This window comes from Taudactylus pleione, unplaced genomic scaffold, assembly GCF_031769625.1.
Source record: "Taudactylus pleione unplaced genomic scaffold, aTauple2 ptg000685l, whole genome shotgun sequence".
Classification (NCBI taxonomy): Eukaryota; Metazoa; Chordata; class Amphibia; order Anura; family Myobatrachidae; genus Taudactylus; species Taudactylus pleione.
The window spans coordinates 997425-1024201 of NW_028285087.1; the positions used below are offsets into that span (position 1 = coordinate 997425).

The window sequence follows — 26777 nt, forward strand, 5'->3', positions numbered from 1 at the left end:
GCTGTCATTCAAGGAAGTTTGGGAACCACTGCTTTAGGGTGATCCCAAATTCACGGCAGCCGGGAAATATTTGTTTCAGTACTAAATGGAGAAAATAGGATGCAGTGAGTATGCCGGCCGTCAGAAACCCGACCCGGGAGATAAGCCTCGAAAATCTAAATCCTGACGCCGGAATCTCGACAGCCGCCATCAGGATCGAAGGTACACCGGGGCGTCTTAGCTGTTAGCCATGGGAGGGGGGGGCAGGGTTGGGCACCACAGGGGGGGTGGGGGTGTTAGGCACCACTGGGAGGGGTTAGGCTTTGGGGGGAGGTTAGGGTTAGGCACCACAGGGGGGGGGGGTAGGCACCACTGGAAAGGGTTAGGCTTTGGGGGGAGGTTAGCATTAGGCACCACAGGGGGAGGGGGTTGGGCAGTAACTGGAAGGGCTTAGGGTTAGACACTAAGGGTGGATGGTTAGGTTTAGGCACCAAGGTGGGACATTTAGGTTTAGGCACTAACGGGGAGGGTTGGGGTGCAAAAAAGGAGGGTTAGGGGGAGAAGGGGGGAAGGGTTAGTATACTTACCCGACCCGTCAGGATACCGAGCATCGTGGTGCCGCTGTTGGCATTTTGACAGTAGGCATCCCAACTGCCAGTATTTTATACCCAACCCGGAGAAAACACATATGTAAATCCAGCAACCAGATTTCATGGATGCAAATACTCCAGAAAGTCGCAATGGGTGAGGGGTCGCTTTATTTACTAAGAAAGACACCCGACATTCCAGGGTTGTGTAATGGGCCAGGGTCTCCAGGGTTGTGTAATGGACCAGGGTCTCCAGGGTTGTGTAATGGACCAGGGTCTCCAGGGTTGTGTAATGGACCAGGGTCTCTCAGGGTTGTATAATGGGCCAGGGTCTCCAGGGTTGTGTAATGGACCAGGGTCTCCAGGGTTGTGTAATGGACCAGGGTCTCCAGGGTTGTGTAATGGACCAGGGTCTCCAGGGTTGTATAATGGGCCAGGGTCTCCAGGGTTGTGTAATGGACCAGGGTCTCCAGGGTTGTGTAATGGACCAGGGTCTCCAGGGTTGTGTAATGGGCCAGGGTCTCCAGGGTTGTGTAATGGACCAGGGTCTCCAGGGTTGTGTAATGGACCAGGGTCTCCAGGGTTGTGTAATGGACCAGGGTCTCCAGGGTTCTGTAATGGACCAGGGTCTCTCAGGGTTCTGTAATGGACCAGGGTCTCTCAGGGTTCTGTAATGGACCAGGGTCTCTCAGGGTTGTGTAATGGACCAGGGTCTCCAGGGTTGTGTAATGGACCAGGGTCTCCAGGGTTGTGTAATGGACCAGAATCTCCAGGGTTGTGTAATGGGCCAGGGTCTCTCAGGGTTCTGTAATGGACCAGGGTCTCCAGGGTTGTGTAATGGACCAGGGTCTCTCAGGGTTCTGTAATGGACCAGGGTCTCTCAGGGTTGTGTAATGGACCAGGGTCTCCAGGGTTGTGTAATGGACCAGGGTCTCCAGGGTTGTGTAATGGGCCAGGGTCTCTCAGGATTCTGTAATGGACCAGGGTCTCCAGGGTTGTGTAATGGACCAGGGTCTCCAGGGTTGTGTAATGAGCCAGGGTCTCCAGGGTTGTGTAATGGACCAGGGTCTCCAGGGTTCTGTAATGGGCCAGGGTCTCCAGGGTTGTGTAATGGACCAGGGTCTCCAGGGTTGTGTAATGGACCAGGGTCTCCAGGGTTCTGTAATGGACCAGGGTCTCCAGGCTTCTGGACGTGTCTCGGACACAGTCAGACAAGCAGTAAAATACTGAGCTAACACAGGGACTGTAACTACACTAACGCGACTGTTACCTAATTATTAACCATCAGTAACTATTATAGAGGAGGGGTATCCCTAAGTCCTGTATTGTCAGTAACTATTATAGAGGAAGGGTCTCCCTAAGTCCTGTATTGTCAGTAACTATTATAGAGGAAGGGTCTCCCTAAGTCCTGTATTGTCAGTAACTATTATAGAGGAAGGGTCTCCCTAAGTCCTGTATTGTCAGTAACTATTATAGAGGAAGGGTCTCCCTAAGTCCTGTATTGTTTCTGCTGTCATTTCCAGCTCCTGACATATTTTCAAACATCAAAATGTGTCAGTAAAAAAAGAAAAATTGAGGCAGGAAATTCTGTAAAAGTACCAATCACATTTTTAAAACATTGTGCAAGGAACTACAAGAATCAGCAGGCACTAACAGTCTTCGGATGGCAAGGAATTCTGGGACTTGTAGTTTCACAACTACTGCACCCGCCGATGCACTACAGATATATCGTCTGTACACACCCCGCCGATGCACTACAGATATATCGTCTGTACACACCCGCCGATGCACTACAGATATATCGTCTGTACACACCCGCCGATGCACTACAGATATATCGTCTGTACACACCCCGTCGATGCACTACAGATATATCGTCTGTACACACCCGCCGATGCACTACAGATATATCGTCTGTGCACACCCCGCCGATACACTACAGATATATCGTCTGTACACACCCCGCCGATGCACTACAGATATATCGTCTGTACACACCCCGCCGATGCACTACAGATATATCGTCTGTACACACCCGCCGATGCACTACAGATATATCGTTTGTACACACCCGCCGATGCACTACAGATATATCATCTGTACACACCCGCCGATGCACTACAGATATATCGTCTGTGCACACCCCGTCGATACACTACAGATATCGTCTGTGCACACCCACCGATGCACTACAGATATATCGTCTGTACACACCCCGCCGATGCACTACAGATATATCGTCTGTACACACCCCGCCGATGCACTACAGATATATCGTCTGTACACACCCGCCGATGCACTACAGATATATCGTCTGTACACACCCCGCCGATACACTACAGATATCGTCTGTGCACACCCGCCGATGCACTACAGATACATCGTCTGTACACACCCGCCGATGCACTACAGATATATCATATGTACACACCCTGCCGATGCACTACAGATATATCGTCTGTACACACCCGCCGATGCACTAGATATATCGTCTGTACACACCCCGCCGATGCACTACAGATATATCGTATGTACACACCCGCCGATGCACTACAGATATATCGTCTGTACACACCCGCCGATGCACTAGAGATATATCGTCTGTACACACCCGCCGATGCACTAGAGATATATCGTCTGTACACACCCGCCGATGCACTACAGATATATCGTATGTACACACCCACCGATGCACTACAGATATATCGTCTGTACACACCCGCCGATGCACTACAGATATATCGTCTGTACTCACCCGCCGATGAACTACAGATATATCATCTGTACACACCCGCCGATGCACTACAGATATATCGTCTGTACACACCCGCCGATGCACTACAGATATATCGTCTGTACACACCCAGCCGATGCACTACAGATATATAAATGTGTTTTAAGTATTGGATGGGGTATTTTGGGGTGTTGTATGAATGAAATGGGTGTTTTTAGGATTGCAGGGGCTGCAGCAGCTGTTTTTTTGTTATTTTTTTTTAAATGCACTTTATTAATTCCAAAATATACTAGTACTCATATACATGTTCCCCCAATTTAACTCCAGCAATTATTTTTTTCACCAAAGAAATTGCTTTATATAATATTTTCACACTAATGCAAAAGTGCATATAATAGACATTTGTCTCAATGTAGGAACCCATAATACATTACTGCTATTAATACACTTCTATATTGATTACCAGGGTCACTTACGCTTTTTTTGGGTGGTACAGACTGATTTTCCCCAAAAAATAAGTCCTTTTTGCTAGTTTCGCCATTCACACGTCTGCGTTTTCGCCTGTTTTGCAATTGAATAGGGCAAAAAGCTGGAGCGCGCAAAATGAAAGTACGCGGTAACTTTGCCTCACAACAGGCGAATGGGGCGAAAACATCGCGCTTATCGCCGATCTCAAATTTTCACCGCTAATTGAATACCAGCCTATGTTTATAAAAGTTTCAATAAAACACAAGGTGATGGCTCGCTTCCATTAGTGATTTCTCTTCCGTAAAGAGTGGTAAATAGACACAAATTTTATATATATACAGGCTGAGTCTCCAATATCCAAATATTCCGATATACGGAATATTTTTAGCATGACTGAGATAGTGAAACCTTTGCTTTTTGATGGCTCAGTGTACACAAACTTTGTTTAAGGCACCAAGGGCCTGATTCAGAGCCGGACGCAATTAGCGCTCGCTCGTCCAGAAAATAGGGGTGGCTATTCAAATGAACCGTTCGCTGTTTGCGGTCTGTTCACGCCTCTAGGTCTGAACGAGCGAACAGAAGTTGCGGTCGTTTTTTGGGAAACTACGCCCCCTGGCCGCTCGCATCCTACGTCATGTCCGCTATTTATTAGATTAATTGAGTATATCGACCAGCGTATGAACTGCTCGCTATTCTTGTGGTTGGTTTTTGCTACCACAATTTTGCGAGCAGTTCTGGCTTAAAAAAAACCCAGTGACGTGGTCAATGACGCTGCTGTATTAATTATGCACACCCATAAAACGCCCGTTTTGACCTTTAAGCACGCCTGCGATCGGATCTCCACTCCCCGTTTTCAAGCACCTGCCCCTGTTACCACCCACATACGCCTCATCCTCTCACTCAAATTAGCAGGCATTCGCTATTTTGCGAGCACATGAATTTCGGCCGCACTGACTGGTTCGCGCATGCGTATCCGTACGCATGCGCAGTTGGGCAAACATCGCTCGGAGCGAACAAGCTGCAGCTTACGAGTGGCTCTGAATCAGGTCCCAAATTATTAAAAATAAAGTATAAAATGACCTACAGGCTGTGTGTATAAGGTGTATATGAAACATAAATGAATTTAATTTCTGTACACAAACTTTGGGCCTGATTCAGACCCGCTCGCAAACGGGTTGACATTGGCCCAGTGCGCACGTGCGTGCGCGAGCCCCTTCACTCGCTCTGGAGCTCGCAGCAAAACGGGGCGGCTGTTGATCGACAGCTCGCCCCGTTTTGAAGGCGGGTAGGGGGGTGGCTGAACAAACGGAGGTGTTTTCCCGAAGGAACGCCTGGAGTTTGTGGGCGGCCCTACTGACATTACTCGTAATGTCATTAGTGGACTTCCAGCTCTATTAGAGCTGGAAGTCCAGTTGGCATTGCGAGTGCTGAGACCCTATCACAAGGGTCCCCTCGCAATGCCGATGGTCGTGATAATCGCGACCATCGCCAGGCTGCTCGCACAAGCTGTGGGTGGTCGCCCACAGCTGTGCGAGTGGCCTGGAGGCTGGAATACAAAAAAATACTCCCCGCCCTGATTCAGAGCGTACGCTCGCAAATAGCGAGCAGCTCTTAATCAGGCCCCTTGTTTGAGCCACAAAATTATTGAAAATATTGTATAAAATGACCTGCAGGCTGCGTATAAGGTGTATATAGAACATAAATGCATTCTGTGTTTAGATTTAGGCCCTATTCCTAAAACATTTCATATAGTATGCAAATATTCCAAAATACGGAATATTCCGATATCCAAAACACCCCTGGTCCCAAGCATTTTGGATATGGGAGAGCCACCCTGTAGTAGTATTTTTGTCATGGAATAATGTGATAATCAGTGCTGCATTTGCTATAATGATGGGCCTGATTCAGCACGGGTCGCTATTGCGATCATGCACTCAGGTCTGCTGCGAAAATATGCTAATGACTGCAATTGAACAGCCGTCGCACTGCCAGCATAGAGACGCCCACTACCGGTATCTCACGTCTGTAATACCTCGCTGTCCTGCCTACACATCGGTAACATCGATTAATATCAGCCCCTCATGCACAATTACAGCAGCTATGACCTGCCTCAGAAATCGCAACTCTCGTCGCGCGCAATGAGTACTCAGGCTGCGTACGCCGTCGCATTGGCTAATTTATGCATGCCCATGTAACGGCGTTCAAACGGACTGGCACGCCTGCGTTTCTCAGACCACCCCCAAACGCTGTCTTCTCACTCACTCTGTGATGGCTGTCTATGTGTGTGCGTGATCGTAGTGCGATCGCCAGGCTATCATGTGCACTGCGGTGCATAGGCACGCTCAGTACGCGCCATCGCCCGATCTGGGTATGCGGTTACAATTGCGATCCGTTCTGAATTAGGCCCAATGTCTGTGTCTCACATAGATCTGTAGTGTGCTCTCTCCTGAATCTGATCACACCAGGAAAAGGAGATTATTGCTCTAGATACGTTTTTTGGTCTCTGTCAACTATATGGAAAGTGCGATTCTATTGGCTACAGGAAACGCCGCACTGGAGGAGGAGAGAGAAATATCATCGTGCGCAATACACAAATTCCTTTTCTGTTTCAGCACAGACTTTCTCGTGCCAGACGCAGAGTTTTGGATTAAAGGAAGAACATGATACAGATACACCATACAGATTGGTTTCTGAGGTACAATAAAGTGCCTAATAAGTTTATTTATCACGAGACTGCCACAAAAACATTATACTATATATGTGTTTTTCTCCCATTTTTTTTTTCCTCTCGCGACTGAGAGACGATAACATTTTGCAATTTCCCGCCAAATATGAGACCACTTTGTATTTTGTTGAAGGACTGTTACATCAGTGGACTCGGGTGCACCGTTCTGTAGTGAAGCGCCATTGTCTACGTCTCTAGCCTGCAGATATTTGTACATAAGGTGTTGGTGTCACCATGGGGGCGCTTGTGAAGCTATTTTTGTTGCCATCATCTTCTGTTTAACAGCCTGATTTTACTGTAATGTATTTAAAGGATGGCGTTTGGACCTCTCCCTCATCGTAACCAAAACATGTGCTTTGTACCAATGATAAAAGATAAAGAAATGATCTTATCTACTTTATTAACTTGTTCTACTTATTATCTATATTAATTCATAGTTTTAACAGGGAGGATGTGAGGGTATCAGATATGGACGACAACATCCCCCAGTCTTGGAGAGACAGTTCGGCCATTACGTCTGCACCTCCACAATCCAGTCAGAAGTTTCCGTCTTTTGGGGAGAAGATGGGGAAAGACGTGCTTGGAAGGGTGCCTACAGACCATTGTACCCCATAAAGAGACCTATGTACTAAGGAGTAATACGGCCCTGCCTTATATCACTGAAAAAAGCTCCGACAGCTGAATCTTCAATTTGTTCCTGTCTCACCTTCATCAATTGCTCTTCCTGAAGTTGTCGACGTTTCTGCAGTTCTTCATCTTCTTCATCCCGACCGCTGGATCGTCTTCTCGTATCACCTGGATCCGGGAAACCACAGAGATTACCATTGGAGGACCTGCGATATTCTAATCTATACAGATCATCCCGTCACCTACTGCAATTATCTCGTCGCCACCGGTTTCAGTATCAGACAGCTGGACATCTGCTCGACTTCACGCTAACAGCTTTACCACAGGGTCACAGAGTCAATCTGCCGTACATGAGTCACTCCCGCTGACTAATGGCGCAGTCATATAATTTGGGGTAAAATCTAAGACAAAATGTTCTGCAACTGGGAGGAGGATTTCGCGGGGGACACAAATTAAGAGTTCAAATTCCAGTGGCAGCTCAGATAACAAATGTCACCTTTAAAAATTATCTGTTGTGGCGTCATATCGGAGGGAAAGGCGGGGGACACACACACACACGACATTCGGCCTGTACAGGACCCGGTGAGATTACTGAGGCGTGAGGCATTTTTCGATATGCTGTGTTGTCATAAAAACTGGATAAATATTGGGAAAATGCTGCCACTGTGTGTAGAGAACGAGATGGCTTAAAATAAGTGAGTTTTTAGTTGTGATCTTGCACGGAAGACACTTTAATCCTATATCTATGTAACAAATGACAGCTTTGGAAATGAATGAAATAACACAAAAACACACTAAACTATTGGACATGTAAAGAACAATTGGTGGAATAAACAAAGACATTGGACCTCATTCAGACCTGCTCGCAAGTGGGTCGATGGTGAGGCCCTGCGCATGCGCAGCGGCCGCAGTGCGCTAGCCCCGGAGCGAGTGACAAATTCACTCGCTCTGGGGCTCGCTACAAAAGAGGCGGCTGTCGAGGGGGGGTGGCCGGACAAACGGAGGCGTTCCTGAAGGAACGCTTGCCGTTTGTAGGCGGCCCTACTGACATCAGCAGTGATGTCAGTAGGGAGCTTCCTGCTCTGTTAGAGCAGGAAGCTACCTGGGGCTTGCGGGAGACGAGACCCGACCCCAAGGGTCTCGTCGCAAGCCCCGATGGTCGCGATGGTCTCGACCATCGCTACAATTACCTGGTCACTCGCTAAAGCTGTGGATGGTCACCCACAGCTTAGCGAGCGGCCAGGAAACTGGATTTTAAAGAAGAAGCGGCCGCCCTCATTCAGAGCGAGCGCTCGCATTTTGCGAGCGGCTCTGAATGAGGTCCATTATGTATAAAAGGGCCTGATTTAGAGATGTACGCAATGCAGATATTTACGCAGTATAGCGACTGCACATGTCATGGTAGCGCTGTGTATGTGCCAAGGTACCTCAGCGATGCCGCTCGCAGTATGGATTGATTGGCAAACTGATTGACATTCAAGGAACGTTTGGGGTTGGTTGTCACCACCCTTTTTGGGCCGCCTCAGCCTACAACTGTGATCCCGTATGCAGATAAAGTGGTTCCGATGCCAGGCAGCCATTCTGCGCGACTATAAGACTACTCAGATGGCCTAGAATGTGGAATGATCTGCGATGGCGGCTGCGTATGTCTACGCAGTGGCTTGGATTTGTGATGGCCCCAGTGGGAGTCTCAATACGTATCCCGATGCCTGCGTCACTTGCATATTTGCGCGTAGTGGCTGCGTGCGTACATCTCTGAATCAGGCTCAAAGTAATGAACAGCAATTTGTCAGTACCGATGATTAGTAGCGATTTTTGCCACTTGATTTCAAGCGCCAATTTTTTTAAAGTCAATCCCCAAAAAAAAAAAATTTCCCAAAAAAAAATCGCTGGTTTAAACCCCACAGCTAAAATCGCAGAATATCGCTGTTAATTACATTCTATTCTATGAGGCCAGTGAATTGTATTTGGTGCACTTGTGAAGTGGCCGGGCCCATACGGAATGCTAAACAGATATTTTTGTACGTAGTTTTTTCTAATATTCTTTATTTACATTCAAAATTAGCAAGTTCTCTGCACATTATAATGCCGCAATGCTTAACAACGTATAAGAGCCTTTCAGACAATCAACTATTTTTAGGAATTATGGGATTAAGGGCCTGATTCAGACCCGCTCGCGAGCGCATAGCGCTCGCAAGCGGGTCGATGGCCGGGCAGTGCGCACGTGCGCTCGCCCCGGAGCGAGCGAGAAATCACTAGCTCCGGGGCTCGCAACAAGACGGGGCGGCTGTCGATGTTGATCGAAAGCTCGCCCAGTTTTGCAGGCGAGTCGGGGGGGTGGCTGCACAAACGGAAGCGCTCCCTTAGGAACGCCGGCAGTTTGTGGGCGGCCCTACTGACACACGTGATGTCAGTAGTGAACTTCCTGCTCTATTAGAGCAGGAAGATCACTGGGGCTTGCGATGGACGAGACCCTACCACAAGGGTCTCGTCGTAAGCCCGATGGTCGCGATAATTGTGACCATCGCTAGGTCACCCACAGCTTAGTGAGCGTCCTGGAGGCTGAAACAAAGAAAAAAAACGACCTGCCCTGATTCAGAGCGAGCGCTCGCAGATAGTAAGCGCCTCTGAATCAGGGCCTAATTCTGCTTTGGGAGCAAAGTAAAAACAAAAACAAGTAACTTTGCACCTTGACAAAACCAGGCTGTACTACAGGTGGGGCAGATGTAACCTGTGCAGAGAGATTTAGATTTGAGAGGGGCGTGTCCTAGATCAAAACTAATTTGCAGTGTAAAAATAAAGCTGTCCAGCATCTGTGGGCTACATGCAGGAGAAGCCAGTATTTACCCTGCATGCTAAAAATAATACATGTATTTGCCTCCCTTTCAGGTGCAAAGTTACTTGTTTTGTTTTCATGTTTTTGCTTTGCTCCCAATTCAGAATCAGCCGCTCTGTCTATAGATTCATTTGCTCCTAGTAAACTCCACTCGTTTCATTTTTGTACACCATGGATCAGACATCAGCTCAGGTCATGCCCGGTGCCCGATGTGTCTGACCACATAGTTTGCTGGGATCAGTGAAGAGTTACTGAAAGAGATGGACGATGCGACAATAGATTATGGGCCTGATTCAGACCCGCTCGCGAGCGCTGAGCGCTCGCAAGCGGGTCGATGTTGGCCCAGTGCGCATGCGCACTACGGAGCCGGCTCTGTCGTGCGCATGCACGAGACCCGGATAGCGACGGGCAAGCCGTCGCTCCGGGTTTCATATCAAAGGGGGCGTGCTGTCGATGGTGAATGCCTTTGGTGGGCGTGCCGGGGGCATGGGAACGCCTACTGTCTGGGGCCGGCCCCACTGACTTCACAAGTTATGTCAGTGGGAGAGATTCCGGCTCTGATAGAGCCGAAAGCACTCCAGGGCTTGCGGCAACGAGACCCTACCACAAGGGTCTCGTCGCAAGCCCGATGGTCGCGATGGTCCTGACCATTGCGACCATCTTCCTGGCCGCTCGCTATAGCTGTGGGTGGTCATCCACAGCTATACGAGCGGTCAGGAGGCCGCTCTAAACATTTAGAAGGATGGCCCTGATTCAGAGCGAGCGCTCTGTCAGAACGTCCGGCTCTGAATCAGGGCCTATATCCCATCTCTCTGGGTAGAGTAAGGCAAATATGACAGCAGGAGGAAGCAGCTCAGCATAACCTCTTCCACGGCACCATCCTAGGGTAGATGGACGTCATCCTGATGCCGGTAACAATTAACACCTTCCCACTGTTCCACCTCCTTTCCTAATGTTTGTGAGAAGAGAGCTGTGTTGTGTGTCACTTGGTTTGCCTACCTATGGCAGCGAGTGAGGGAGGACCTGGCCAGTAGTCGGTCTCAATCTTTGGGACTTCATTGGGCGCTGGAGCGTGGGCGGCCGGAAACTTGGAGGACTTGATGATATCATCGGAGCAGTTGGTCATTGCTGCCATGGCAGCTGGATCTGGATAGGATTAGGTTGTAACTTAGCTCTTTGGCTCAGTGGGTAAGTTGTGTCTATGCAATGCAGAACTTCAATGCCAACCTGCTGCATCACGTGACAGAGAACCCGTGCACCAGGACAGTGTGGCTTCCTCATTACCAACCAGGTTCTCACCAGCCTTGTCATACAGCTAATACCATATATGGTCAAAATAAGGAACTGAGATAGCGGAGAACCCAGGAGAGGGCCAGATGTGGTCTACAGACCACTACCATCTCACACAGGGCAAATCCAAGGCTGGTGGTGCAATATGCTGGATACAAGGGCCATGCAATATAATGCCCTGAATTTACTATCTGCCACCTCTACACACTGCAGAAGAGACAGAACCATAAATCCGTCAAATTACAAAATTGATGTGTCTTATGCACCCAACTTATGCATGAGGTATCCTATGCACCCACCTATGCATGACGTATCCTATGAACCCACCTATGCATGACGTATCCTATGCACCCACCTATGCATGACGCATCCTATGCACCCGCCTATGCATGACGTATCCTATGCACCCACCTATGCATGACGTATCCTATGCACCCGCCTATGAACCCACCTATGCATGATGTATCCTATGCACCCACCTATGCATGATGTATCCTATGCACCTACCTATGCATGACGTATCCTATGCACCCACCTATGCATGACGTATCCTATGCACCCACCTATGCATGACGTATCCTATGCACCCGCCTATGCATGACGTATCCTATGCACCCGCCTATGCACCCACCTATGTATGATGTATCCTATGCACCCGCCTATGCATGATGTATCCTATGCACCTGCCTATGCATGACGTATCCTATGCACCCGCCTATGCATGACGTATCCTATGCGCCCGCCTATGCATGATGTATCCTATGCACCCACCTATGCGTGATGTATCCTATGCATGATGTATCCTATGCACCCGCCTATGCATGATGTATCCTATGCACCCGCCTATGCATGATGTATCCTATGCACCCAACTTATGCATGACGTATCCTATGCACCCACCTATGCATGACGTATCCTATGAACCCACCTATGCATGACGTATCCTATGCACCCACCTATGCATGACGCATCCTATGCACCCGCCTATGCATGACGTATCCTATGCACCCACCTATGCATGACGTATCCTATGCACCCGCCTATGCACCCACCTATGCATGATGTATCCTATGCACCCACCTATGCATGATGTATCCTATGCACCTACCTATGCATGACGTATCCTATGCACCCACCTATGCATGACGTATCCTATGCACCCACCTATGCATGACGTATCCTATGCACCCGCCTATGCATGACGTATCCTATGCACCCGCCTATGCACCCACCTATGTATGATGTATCCTATGCACCCGCCTATGCATGATGTATCCTATGCACCTGCCTATGCATGACGTATCCTATGCACCCGCCTATGCATGACGTATCCTATGCACCCGCCTATGCATGATGTATCCTATGCACCCACCTATGCGTGATGTATCCTATGCATGATGTATCCTATGCACCCGCCTATGCATGATGTATCCTATGCACCCGCCTATGCATGATGTATCCTATGCACCCGCCTATGCATGATGTATCCTATGCATGATGTATCCTATGCACCCGCCTATGCACCCACCTATGTATGATGTATCCTATGCACCCGCCTATGCATGATGTATCCTATGCACCTGCCTATGCATGACGTATCCTATGCACCCGCCTATGCATGACGTATCCTATGCACCCGCCTATGCATGATGTATCCTATGCACCCACCTATGCATGATGTATCCTATGCATGATGTATCCTATGCACCCGCCTATGAATGACGTATCCTATGCACCCGCCTATGCATGACGTATCCTATGCATGATGTATCCTATGCACCCGCCTATGCACCCGCCTATGCACCCACCTATGTATGATGTATCCTATGCACCCGCCTATGCATGATGTATCCTATGCACCTGCCTATGCATGACGTATCCTATGCACCCGCCTATGCATGACGTATCCTATGCACCCGCCTATGCATGATGTATCCTATGCACCCACCTATGCATGATGTATCCTATGCATGATGTATCCTATGCACCCGCCTATGAATGACGTATCCTATGCACCCGCCTATGCATGACGTATCCTATGCACCCGCCTATGCATGATGTATCCTAGGCACCCACCTATGCATGATGTATCCTATGCACCCACCTATGCATGATGTATCCTATGCACCTGCCTATGCATGATGTATCCTATGCACCTGCCTATGCATGATGCATCCTATGCACCCGCCTATGCATGATGCATCCTATGCACCTGCCTATGCATGATGTATCCTATGCACCCGCCTATGCATGATGCATCCTATGCACCCGCCTATGCATGATGCATCCTATGCACCCACCTATGCATGATGTATTCTATGCACCCACCTATGCATGATGTATCCTATGCACCTACCTATGCATGATGTATCCTATGCACCCACCTATGCATGATGTATCCTATGCACCGTCCTATGCATGATGTATCCTATGCACCCGCCTATGCATGAATGATGTATCCTATGCACCCACCTATGCATGATGTATCCTATGCACCCGCCTATGCATGAATGATGTATCCTATGCACCCACCTATGCATGATGTATCCTATGCACCCGCCTATGCATGACGTATCCTATGCACCCGCCTATGCATGATGTATCCTATGCACCCACCTATGCATGATGTATCCTATGCATGATGTATCCTATGCACCCGCCTATGAATGACGTATCCTATGCACCCGCCTATGCATGACGTATCCTATGCATGATGTATCCTATGCACCCGCCTATGCACCCACCTATGTATGATGTATCCTATGCACCCGCCTATGCATGATGTATCCTATGCACCCGCCTATGCATGATGTATCCTATGCACCCACCTATGCATGATGTATCCTATGCATGATGTATCCTATGCACCCGCCTATGAATGACGTATCCTATGCACCCGCCTATGCATGACGTATCCTATGCATGATGTATCCTATGCACCCGCCTATGCACCCACCTATGCATGATGTATCCTATGCACCTGCCTATGCATGACGTATCCTATGCACCCGCCTATGCATGACGTATCCTATGCACCCGCCTATGCATGATGTATCCTATGCACCCGCCTATGCATGATGTATCCTATGCACCCACCTATGCATGATGTATCCTATGCATGATGTATCCTATGCACCCGCCTATGAATGACGTATCCTATGCACCCGCCTATGCATGACGTATCCTATGCATGATGTATCCTATGCACCCGCCTATGCACCCACCTATGTATGATGTATCCTATGCACCCGCCTATGCATGATGTATCCTATGCACCCGCCTATGCATGACGTATCCTATGCACCCGCCTATGCATGACGTATCCTATGCACCCGCCTATGCATGATGTATCCTATGCACCCACCTATGCATGATGTATCCTATGCACCCACCTATGCATGATGTATCCTATGCACCCGCCTATGCATGAATGATGTATCCTATGCACCCACCTATGCATGATGTATCCTATGCACCCGCCTATGCATGAATGATGTATCCTATGCACCCACCTATGCATGATGTATCCTATGCACCCGCCTATGCATGATGTATCCTATGCACCCACCTATGCATGATGTATCCTATGCACCGACCTATGCATGATGTATCCTATGCACCCGCCTATGCATGAATGATGTATCCTATGCACCCACCTATGCATGATGTATCCTATGCACCCACCTATGCATGAATGATGTATCCTATGCACCTGCCTATGCATGAATGATGTATCCTATGCACCCACCTATGCATGATGTATCCTATGCACCCACCTATGCATGATGCATCCTATGCACCCGCCTATGCATGATGAATCCTATGCACCCACCTATGCATGATGTATCCTATGCACCCACCTATGCATGATGTATCCTATGCACCCGCCTATGCATGAATGATGTATCCTATGCACCCACCTATGCATGATGTATCCTATGCACCCGCCTATGCATGATGCATCCTATGCACCCACCTATGCATGATGTATCCTATGCACCCACCTATGCATGATGTATCCTATGCACCCGCCTATGCATGATGTATCCTATGCACCCACTTATGCATGATGTATGGAACTAGATGGGAGCTAGAGGGTGGGGGAGGCCACCATGGGGCTACATTTTCTTTTAGCTCTTTGATGACCCCCCATACATTCTTTGACAAGTCCATGTGTCCTATTTAAATACATGGAAATAACCCAAACCGACTTGGCTCTGTCTCATAATGCAGTCTTCCAGTGACAGCCAATTTGTTAATGGAAGACTGATTTCCCAGACAATATGCACATTCTTTGCCGGATTATCTTGGAACCGTCTCAACATTATGGACAAGATGTCAGTCCAGCAAATATTTGTATTGTCTGACTCTAAAAGCTGTTTCTAATTTCTCCTAAACACGTTTCTTTCTGGGATTAAGCCTCAACCAGGACAGCAAGAAAACATTTCCATCAGAAATCACGGTCATCAGCCTGTAAATCTGTGTCAGCCCCTGAGATCTCTGTTTCTGCAAATAATTTCTCACTGGCTTGGTTTGGTGCAGCTTGCACAGAAGGTCTAATTTATCCGTACAACACGACCAGAAGAGTGGAGGTCTAAACTGATGGATTCTGTGCTTTTCCCAGCTAGGAGCACGCACGGAACAGCGAGTGCAACAAGACTTTGCTTGGTGATGACTCAGTTCACCAGAATAGACGTCTATGGGCCTGATTCAGACCCACTCGCGAGCGGCTGTACGCCCGCAAGTGGGTCGATGGTCTGCACTGAGCATGCGCACGACGGAGGGAGCTCCGTCGTGCGCATGCGCCAGACACGACGAGCGAAGGACTTTCCTTCGCTCGTTGTGTCCGATCAAAGGGGGCGTGCTGTCAATGTTGATTGACAGCACGCCCCCTTTGGTGGGCGTGCCGGGGGCGTGCCTCCCTGACAGGGGCGTTCCCACGGGAACGCCTCCCGTCAGAAGCCGGCCCACTGACATCACTAGTGATGTCAGTGGGAGTGATTTTGGCTCTGATAGAGCCAAAATCACTCCGGAGCTTGCGGTTGAAAACCTCAACCGCAGGCTCCGGCTCGCAATTTCGATGGTCGCGATGGTCACGACCATCGCGGCCATCAAAATGCACGCTCGTATAGCCTGTGGGTGGTGACCCACAGCTATACGAGCGTCCAGGAGGACGCTCCATGAAAAAGGAGCCCGGCCCTCATGCAGAGCGTGCGCTCTGCTCAGAGCGTACGGCTCTGAATGAGGGCCTATGTGCTGTAATAAGCTATTTTTGACATAAAATGATGGAGAAACTGCAGTTTCTGCATAATTTTGCATTCGGTATGAATAGCCGGCTGCTGCATGACCGGCGGTCCGATTCCCGGCTGCGGCAGCCCGACAAAACAGCAGAGCCCGGCAGCGGAAGCCCGACAGCGCTGGAAATCCCAATTGTCCCTAAGGTAAGTATAAACTAACCTAACCCCCTAACCCTCCTTAGGGGTGCCTAACCCTAACCTTCCCCCTCTAAGTGCCTAACCCTAACCTCCCCCCCAAGTGCCTAACCCTAACCTCCCCCCCAAGTGCCTAACCCTAACCTCCCCCCCAAGTGCCTAACCCTAACCCCCCCCTTCCCCGCTGCCTAAACCTAGGTCCCCCAGGGGGTGCCTAACCCTAACCCTCCCTCTCCCTAACCCTCCCTGGGGGGGTTGCCTCACAATAATTCCCCCCCGGGTGCCCTAAACCTAACCCTCCTCCCCAGCGGCTGTCCGCTTGCGGCGCCCGGCATCCCTTCGATCGGGATGCCGGGCGCCTGTCTCCCAGCGCCGGGAAAATGACAGGCGTCTAGATTTTAGATGCCGATCATTTATCCCTAGGCGGGATAGTGCATTCGGGAAGCCGGCGGCCGGGATTGCGGCCGCCGGCTTCCTAAACATATCCCATAATTTTATGTATTGCGGTTATGTACTAAAACCATAATACAGGAGATTTGACAGAAATCTTCGGCAAAGTGCTAATTAGCGCTGCAGATCGCAGTCCCCATTATAATCAATGGGGAACACGATCTGACCCCTATGTACTAAACTCCAAAAGAGCAAAGCTTTTCGGAGTTTAGCACCGGTAGTTTACACTATCTCCAGATGGTGTACACTACTGTAAGCCTATGGAGGCTTCAGGGGCAGCAGAGAGATCTATCGATCTCTCCCCCGCAGTCCCCGGCCGGCTCCGTAAGCTGACGCTGTGCGCATGCGCAGTCTCAGATTCCCCCGGAGAAGTCTTTCACTTCTGTGATAGACGTTTCCTAAATGCTGGGGATATAACTCGCAGGGACAGCGGTTCCCCCCACCCCTGTCCCTGCGAGTTCCTCTTTGTACATAGCGGGGATAGTTTAATTAAATATGAAAATATCCCTGGCGAGTGGGGTAGATAATAATGGTGCCTTGTCCGCGATTATTAGTACATAAACCCCTAAATGAGCCATTGGTTCCAGAACAAGCCACCAGTCCTGTCTAACACCACAATGTTCTGTGAAAATTTAACTACACTCTACTATGGGCAATAAGCTTCCCCCCCCTGCTGTTGTAGAACTACAGATCCCAACATGGCCTGTCACAGTTTTGCTATTTGGCCTCGCTAAAACTGTTGCAATGCATGCTGGTATTTGTAGTTTAACAACAGCTGGAGAACCGCTTACTGCCCACCCCTGTATCTAATCCATGAGAAGACCACATTTGTTCCTGGTGCACAGGGCCCAAATCATCAGTATTACAGAGATCCGTTAATACGAGACATGCGATTGTCAGACCTCATGGGGTTAGAAGATTAGCTTTGGGTTTAGAGAAGGGACAGAACAAGCAAAGCAGAGAGACAGTATAAGCACCTTGGGAGGGGAGAGGGGGTTATTGCTATTGGATGCATCTTGTAGCTCAGCCAGAAATAAAAGAATAATTCCAATATCTGCTCCACGAATACTACAAAGCAGAGTCTTAGTAGTCGGTGGCTATGTACAGAATTTTACATTATAAAAGGCAAACTGCCTTTGCAGCAAGCAATTTGGGGAATACATACGGTCTGTACTGGCTGTAAAATATTTTAATCGATTGCAGCATCATATGGAGCATGGAAAATAGGCAGCCTTGCTGGTACATTTGTGACGGTGCTCTAGCGCTCTCTGGTGGTGAGTTGTGGGAGCACAACTGTTGTAGTCAGTAGAGTACAGAATAGTGCCCGGACAATGGGTTAGGGAAAGTCTCAGAGATCAGACAAAGAGCAGTGTAGGAAAAGTTGCTGATTTGGGTGCAGGAATAAAGGAAAACAGCTAAAGAGTTTTAGTGCCTAGATGCGTTTTGTGGGAGGACTTCACGCGGTACTTACTGAGGGAGTTTGGCGAGGCGGCGGGTGAAATGAGCGCACAAGGTATGGACACACAACATGCCATAAAACAGAATAAAACAAGACAACGTTACAGAAGTATGAGAGCGGGCAGCAGGATCTCAGTCCTTTACTGAGAGAGGTTCATGGAGTTATGGTTATATATCTACTGGTGGCATGATAGATTGTATATCCCTGGCACTATTTTTGTGTCAGTAATTCCTCGCCATCTTATCCCGAGCTGGCGCCTGTTATGGCACTTTACTTTGTGCCGTAGCGGTCTCTGGGGATTATTAGAGGGACTGGGCCTTAGCACAGCCTGGGTCATCCTCTACCATTGCTGATGAGGACGCATCGTCAGGCCACAGGGACTGTAGGTGTCGGCAGCCTGAAGCTTCGTAATACTGTGACAAGAGGTCTGGGTGAAAGAGGGTCTACTAGCTAAGGGCCATTAGTTGTATTGTGCCCAAAATCTTAGCGTTTAGACCAAAACGAAGAAACTTTCTACCAAAATCGGCGTGTGGTGGAGGCTATGCTTGGATACCAAATACTAATGTATCTGGACCTTCATGAAAGTGAATATTAGTTGTCAAATCTATGACGGAGACAGTGACTCAGAAATGAATAACGCTTTAACTTAAGGTCTTTCTAAAAATCCATCTCAGACCGTAGCCGTAAATGAGGGCACTGCTATGGGACAATGTGTGTAAATATACAGTGTGCAGTCACGTGAATAAGCGCTATATTAATGGATGTCAGTCTCCTGTAGATGTATACGTCCGTATGTCATTAATGGAAGTAGCACGTAGCTGCTCTAAAGCCCTGTGGAGCTGACGGCATCACCAGCCAGAAGGTGGACATGCAGAGAGTCCAAGCCAAGACCACACAGCAGAGGACGGGCAGAAACACCAGTAATGCAGCGGGAGATTTACCTTGCTGCTTGTAGATTGGAGGTTTCCGGTACATGTTGATTCCTTGGTCTGTGGAAAAGGGAAATAAACATCTAATTAGTGGAGAACAATCAGAGTGCCGCCGAGAGGAGGAGACAACGACACCAACAACGGTCTGAAGGTAGATGGAGAATGAGACACACAATGACACTGGCTGGAAGTTGGGCTAATCAATGGGGTGCCCAACCATGATCTAAACAACAGACACCCGATGAGAACGGAAGCACGGGGGGCTTTAGTGGTGCAGGGAACCCCACAGTATTATAACAGCATCACTATATCCAAAACAGACAAATAGTAACTTGTAGATAGTAATGGGAATCTAAGGAGCAATGACGGGACAATGGCACCAGTTGAGATGCCTACAGACCCCTCGCACAGGGAGACCATAGACAGTTGTACATGTCCAGGGGAACGGTGTACGTACATAACACCCAACATTGTGTAATCTGGATGAAATAAGTCACATCCTCAATCCGCCCTGAGCACACCCACTTCCTACCCAATCACTTTAGGGTAAACAGTCCCTTCTGAGGTCCCTAATTTAAGGACAGTTTGGAGGTAGGCATCCAGTCATTAGGCTGCATCCCAATCTTTCCTGTCGTAGTCTTCCATACTACATTACCCAAGCATGATTCCGTGTATAGCGGCACATTGCTGTCCAAGGATAACAGGAGTGGGACATTTGTTAAATAAAATTATTATGATTAATATGTTTAACAGTTTAAATAAAATACAAAAACATCCAAAACTGCATATTATGAACTTTGGCTTTCAATAAAATTATATTTACGGAGCACAGTTCACATTCACTTTACTGAATATCATTGGAGTTTGTATGTTCTCCCCGTGTCTGCGCGGGTTTCCCCCAGGGGGGCTCCTGACAAGAATATGTAACCCTGGCGTGCAAGTGTGTGTCCATGTGACGGGGAGATGTATCAAGCAGTCAGAAGAATGGAGAGAGAAGTTTCCCATAGCAACCAATCAGCTTCAAGGTAGCATTTATCAAGAACATTCTATAACGTGATAGGTAGAAGCTGATTGGTTGGCACCGGCAACATCTCGACCGGTCCACTTCTCTCTTATCAGTGCTTGGTGGATGCATCTCAGTCTGAATGACTATATACTGTTTGTACAACACCACGTAATAGGAGTGCGCTACGTATGTATATATATATATATATACTGTATATACATAAATACCTGACAATAATTAAATGAGATATCACTCACAGGCTCCAATAGCGAAGAGGTCAAATTATCACGGCGATGGTTAATGGCGCCACTAAGCAACATCACCAGACAAACCAGCGTCCTACTGTAGTGTCATTAAGCAAAAAGAAGTGCCTCCACATTAAGGCGGTATGGAATGATTTGATGTCACTATATAATGTGCCTTTAAGATGAATATACATGTGTTTGCCAGTCACTTTCTTAAGCCAATTATTTAGCAGCTGCCAAACGTTTATTTTAATTACGACTGTATCTGCTCCTAGAAATCCTGATTGGCTGTGTGATGCTTCCTTACTAAACACCAAACACTGTCATCTGCTGTTTATCAAGACGACAGAAATACAACGGGGCAGATGTATGACGCTCTGATAAACCGCAGAGTGATAAACGACCAACCAATCAGCTCCTTACTGTCATTTTCAGTTGGGAGCTGATTGGCTGGTCAGTTATCACTCTGCATTTTATCACATTCCAGAGTTTCATACATCAGCCACAATGTGTCTTATATAGAGTCAGGAGCAATTCCAGCTACACTGTGCAGATATACACCTGGATAAACCTATCTTAGGATAGGAGGGGTGTAAGCACAATTTTGCACTCATACAGGTGCAGCACTGGCTGCCATTACATGTGGCACATGAATATTGGGCATCTTTATTCCTATACTGTGATGTAGTGTTGAGCTACGATAAGCTCCAAATCTAGTTCTAAATCTGTCTTAAATATTACCCCCCCATTTCAATATGTAAAATGACACCTAAATCCCAATCTACTACTAGCTCTCAATGATACCCAATATCCGTTAGTCCCTCCTACTTTGGGTCAGTAGGTGAGTGCTGGCCTGGAATTATACCCTTGGTTAAATGGACTATACACAAATTACAGCAATCATCCATGGGAGGAAAATGGACAGATGGAAGGTACAGCCATGGCCAAAAGTTTTGAGGATGACACAAGTATTGGTTTTCACAAAGTCTGCTGCTTCAGTTTTTATAATGGCAATTTGCATATAATCCAGAATGTCATGAACAGTGATCAGATGAACTGCAATTAACTGCAAAGTCCCTATTTGCCATGACAATTAACTTAATCCCAAAAACAACATTTCCACTGCATTTCAGCCCTGTGTTACGATCCTCTAGCAATTGCTAGGACCGAGATGGAGGTGTTGGAGATACGTGGCACAACGAAGAACAAACACAAGAAGTATGGTTAAATCATGCCAGTTTACGAAATAAATGATATGATGGACCAGTGAAAACACAACATGTCAATGGTGCAATAAGGAGCTGAAACCATAGGACAGTCAATAGAATATACTGTAGGTTTACAGTACAAACTAAAGTTGTTAAATGGCCACGAGGCCTAGTAGACAGCAATGCTTGAAACGTGGTGAAGAAGCAGGATTGCTGTATGGACTAGAGGGCCTAGTAGACAGCGTAGCTAGAACCGTGGTATAGAAGTAGGATAGCTGTATGGCCTGGAGGGCTTAGTAGACAGCGATGCTTGAACCGTGGTATAGAAGGATAGCTGTATAGCCTGGTGGGCTCAGTAGACAGCGATGCTTGAACCGTGGTATAGAAGCAGGATAGCTGTATAACCTGGAGGCTCTGTAGACAGCGATGCTTGAACCGTGGTGTAGAAGCAGGATAGCTGTATGGCCTGGAGGGCTCTGTAGGCAGCGTTGCTTGGACGCAGGGTACTTGGGTCACTTAAAAGCCGGTGAGCAGAATACACGCAACATGTAGAAAATATAGCTGGAAGTCTGGATGCACAGAAAGCAGGTTGCATAACCAAAAGTTCCACATGAAAAACTCTATAGCCGACAGGACGGCGACAGTCCAGGAAGTTCAAATAGGATCAGCAGCCAATCAGGCAACACTAGGAGGAAACATGTGAAATCCTCTGACGGCTGGGTCTCCTAGCAACCGGCAACCTAGAGGCATGGTCAGGAGCAGGAGGAATACTGGCAGGAGACAAGTCCTGGACTGGACTTGTAACACCCTGTCACAAAAGGACCAGGTGACATGTCAGTGATTCTCTCATTAACACAGGTGACAGTGTTGACGAGGACAAGGCTGGAGATCACTCTGTCATGCTGATTAAGTTAGAATAACAGACCGGAAGCTTTAAAAGGAGGGTGGAGCTTGAAATCATTGTTCTTCCTCTGTTAACCATGGTTACCTGCAAGGAAACACGTGCAGTCTTCATTGCTTTGCACAAAATGGCTTCACAGGCAAGGATATTGCTGCTAGTAAGATTGCACCTAAATCAACCATTTATCGGATCATCAAGAACTTCAAGGAGAGAGGTTCAATAGTTGTGAAGAAGGCTTCAGGGCACCCAAGAACATCCAACAAGTGCCAGGACCGTCTCCTCAAGTTGATTCAGCTGCGGGATCAGGGCTCCACTGGTGCAGAGATTGCTCAGGAATGGCAGTAGGCAGGTGTGAGTGCATCTTCATGCACAGTGAGGCGAAGACATTTGGAGGGTGGCCTGGTGTCAAAAAGGGCAGTAAAGAAGCCACTTCTCTCCAGGAAAAACATCAGGGACAGACTGATATTCTGCAAAAGGTACAGGGGGATTGGACTGCTGAGGACTGGGGTAAAGTTATTTTCTCTGATGAATCCCCTTTCAGATTGTTTGGGGTATCTGGAAAAATGCATGTCCGGAAAAGGAAAGGTGAGTGCTACCATCAGTCCTGTGTCATGCCAACAGTAAAGCATCCTGAGACCATTCATGTGTAGGGTTGCTTCTCAGCCAAGGGAGTGGGCTCACTCACAATTTTGCCTAAGAACGCAGCCATGAATAAAGAATAGTAGCAAAACATCCTCCAAGAGCAACTTCTCCCAACCACCCAAGAACAGTTTGGTGATGAAGAATGCCTTTTCCAGCCATTTCCAGCATGATGGAGCACCTTGCCATAAAGCAAAAGTGACTCCGAGCATTGATTAGGCAAGAATGGGCGCCCATCAGTCAGTATGTGGCCCAGAAGTTGATTGACAGCATGCCAGGGCGAATTGCATAAGTCTTGAAAAAGAAGGTTCAACACTGCAAATATTGACTCTTTGCATGAAAAGCCTTTGACACTTATGAAATGCTTGTAATATTACTTCTGTACACCATAGTAACATCTGACAAAAAGGTCTAAAAACACTGAAGCAGTAAACTATGTGCCTTTGTCATTCTCAAAACTTTTGGCCATGGCAGTACAGAATATCTTCAATGGGTGCAAAACGCATGAGTTCTACAAGATGTTTCCTGTATAGATTATAAAGAGGGTAATGCATTCCCCACAGTACATTATATGGCTATTACAAGTCACTGTAGTCCATACTTGCCTACTGTACTGGAATTTCTGGGAGAATCCAGAATTTCCAGGATCTCTGCAGCAGACCAGACTCCTGAATCCTGCCCACTTCCCCACTGGAGAGCCATAATAATACAGTTTGTGGCGAATCACATCATTGCACCCCTTCATGATTAGGGAGACACAACCCTGCACCTCTTATCTTGGCCTTTGCTTCAGGGACCTTCTAAAGATCGTCAATATAAAGTCGACAAGTACTCAATAGCCCTGTGCCACGTGAGCTTTTAAATTATGTTATGTTATATGTTATGTTATTTCATACTGGAGATCCAGGGACATCCCTTTCGAATCTTGCAACTATAAATTAAAGTGTCACTATCAACACAGAAATAGATCTATCAGTACGTACTGCTGAGTTATAAATTAGATGAAAACTTTACATGGGGGGGTATTTGTAATACATAGATTATGTATCTACTGAACATAACTCCCATTATCCACAGCCCACTCTGTAAACGTAATTTGCATTATCCACATTTTACTCCAAAGGACAGCAAACTGCAAAATAACTCTGGTGTATCATTGCCGATCGGTTTTATAATAGTGAAACGCGTGACGTTGGATAAAGATTCAGAAGTTCCCTAATAACGACACACAAAACTCTCTTTCTGCAGAATACACATCTACAACTTTCTCCTATTATCACACAATGGTCAAGTCATTAATTAACCCAAAACTCATTAACCAAATTAATATTCATAAGACTTAAAATGTCCGTACATCATGATAACATCACATTCATACTGTGGCACTTTTCAGAAAGCTTTTCTGCGGTTTCAACTATTGCAGACCCATGGCAGTGCCGGTGTGACAAGTCCGAGACACAAAGTGATGAGGCCCTCGCGGCAGACAAGACAATGAACATAGAACAGATCACGTTCCTACAATCTACAGTTGGACAGGACACGGAGACAAAGACAGCACCAGCTCCTACCTGGAACATGGAAATGTTTAGGGGCCTGAGCGTATGTTGGCGTTAGAGGGCGACTGTCTGGCCGACAGGGGACTGGGGAGTTCCTGCCGCTGGGTGGCTCATTGCCTCCAATGAGAAGAATGAACAGAAATGAAAAGAGAGCAGAAAACAAGGAGGAAACTGTATCAAAATAATAGGGAAAAATAAAATTTCTAATCCAAAGTAAAAATCAGACATAATATAAACACAAGTGGCAGCAGCATTATAGTCTAACAGTGCGTAATATTCATTCTTCGTCATGGAGATGTAGATGACACAATTGGTGATATAAGTGTGCTCTGAAGAAAGGCAGCGAGTGCGGGTAAGATGTAATGAGTAGGTTTGTAACGGTGCTCAATATATATTTGTACATAATTCATTGTGAGATTGAGCAGATTAGTTTATATTAGCAACTGTGACCCGGTTACGTTATTAGTCTGCACTCCACCCATCTCACTGTGTACATCCTACAGGTCACAGACCATTCTGACCTGACAAACTGCACCAATCTGGGTGCTTAGAAGCTTCATGTGACAATTAGCTCTCACTGTATTCAACTATGTTCTGTCAAACCCAATCAAATCTCGTATAGGCTCGCACATGGTACAAAGACCCCTATTTAAAAATGAGACATAACCACTTTAGCACTCGCTAATGGCATTATGTTCCCCTTTCAGTATTTTGTGACTGGCAGAGATAGTCTGCCAGCAACAGAGCGAAGGACGCCGCAGAGGAGGGGTACATTGCTGGACCTCGCCGGAGGGGTACGTAATGTTAAATACCAATGGCATATTTGCTAGTATCACTGCGATACTAAATGAAATACTGTATGGTGTTGGTAATAAGGATCGTTATTAAATGGGGCCCAGAGATCGGACAATTTGGTAAAACAAACCAAATGCAGAAATAAAAAGCACCACGCTGGACAATGGCAGCTTAAATTGTAACTACACGCATACCCAATGATGCGTTGTACTTATTTGCGACATTCACATAATTCACTGGGATCTTCTTACAACGGTCTTACACTGCCTGGGTGACACGATGCACCGGACCACTTTATATATAGCACAGGTTCTCAAACTTGGGGCCTGATTCAGAGGCGGGGTTTTTGTTTATTTTTTCGGCCTCCAGGCCGCTCGCTAAGCTGTGGGTGACCATCCACAGCTTTTGCGGGCGGCCTGGAGATGGTCGCGATTATCGGTCTCTGCTCTCGCAAGCCCGAATGGACTTCCTGCTCTAATAGAGCAGGAAGTCCACTACTGACATCACGAGTGATGTCAGTAGGGCCGCCCACAAACGCCAGGCATTCCTAAGGGAACGCCTGCGTTTGTGCAGCCACTCCCCCTCCACGCCTACAAAACGGGTCGAGCTGTCAATCAACATCGACAGCCACCCTGTCTTGTAGCGAGACCCATTGCGATGGAGCTGCCGTCGCAGTATGGGTCTCGCGAATGCCCACGCCGGAGGCGGCGCATGCGCAGTTGGGGACTATCGACCCGCTTGCGAGCGCTGTGCGCTCGCGAGCGAGTCTGAATCAGGCCCTTGGTCCTCAGGATCCCAAACAGTGCATGTTTTCCAGGTCTCCTCACAGAATCATAAGTGAAATAATTAGCTCCACCTGTGGATTTTTTTAAATGTGTGAGTGAGTAATGAATACACCTGTGCACCTGCTG

The 26777-nt window shown here is 47.6% G+C and overlaps 1 protein-coding gene across 1 annotated transcript in view; it reads right to left on the reverse strand.

Annotated features, from left to right (window-relative positions):
- ABLIM1 (actin binding LIM protein 1) overlaps window positions 1-26777 on the reverse strand; it is a 278634-nt gene that overhangs the window by 17650 nt on the left and 234207 nt on the right. The window contains exons 13-16 of the mRNA XM_088456046.1: window positions 25084-25188; window positions 19529-19576; window positions 10956-11102; window positions 7200-7288 (exon numbers count right to left, since the gene is read on the reverse strand). Of these exons, the coding sequence (XP_088312172.1) occupies window positions 7200-7288; window positions 10956-11102; window positions 19529-19576; window positions 25084-25188 (389 nt within the window). The remainder of the gene's footprint in view (window positions 1-7199; window positions 7289-10955; window positions 11103-19528; window positions 19577-25083; window positions 25189-26777) is intronic.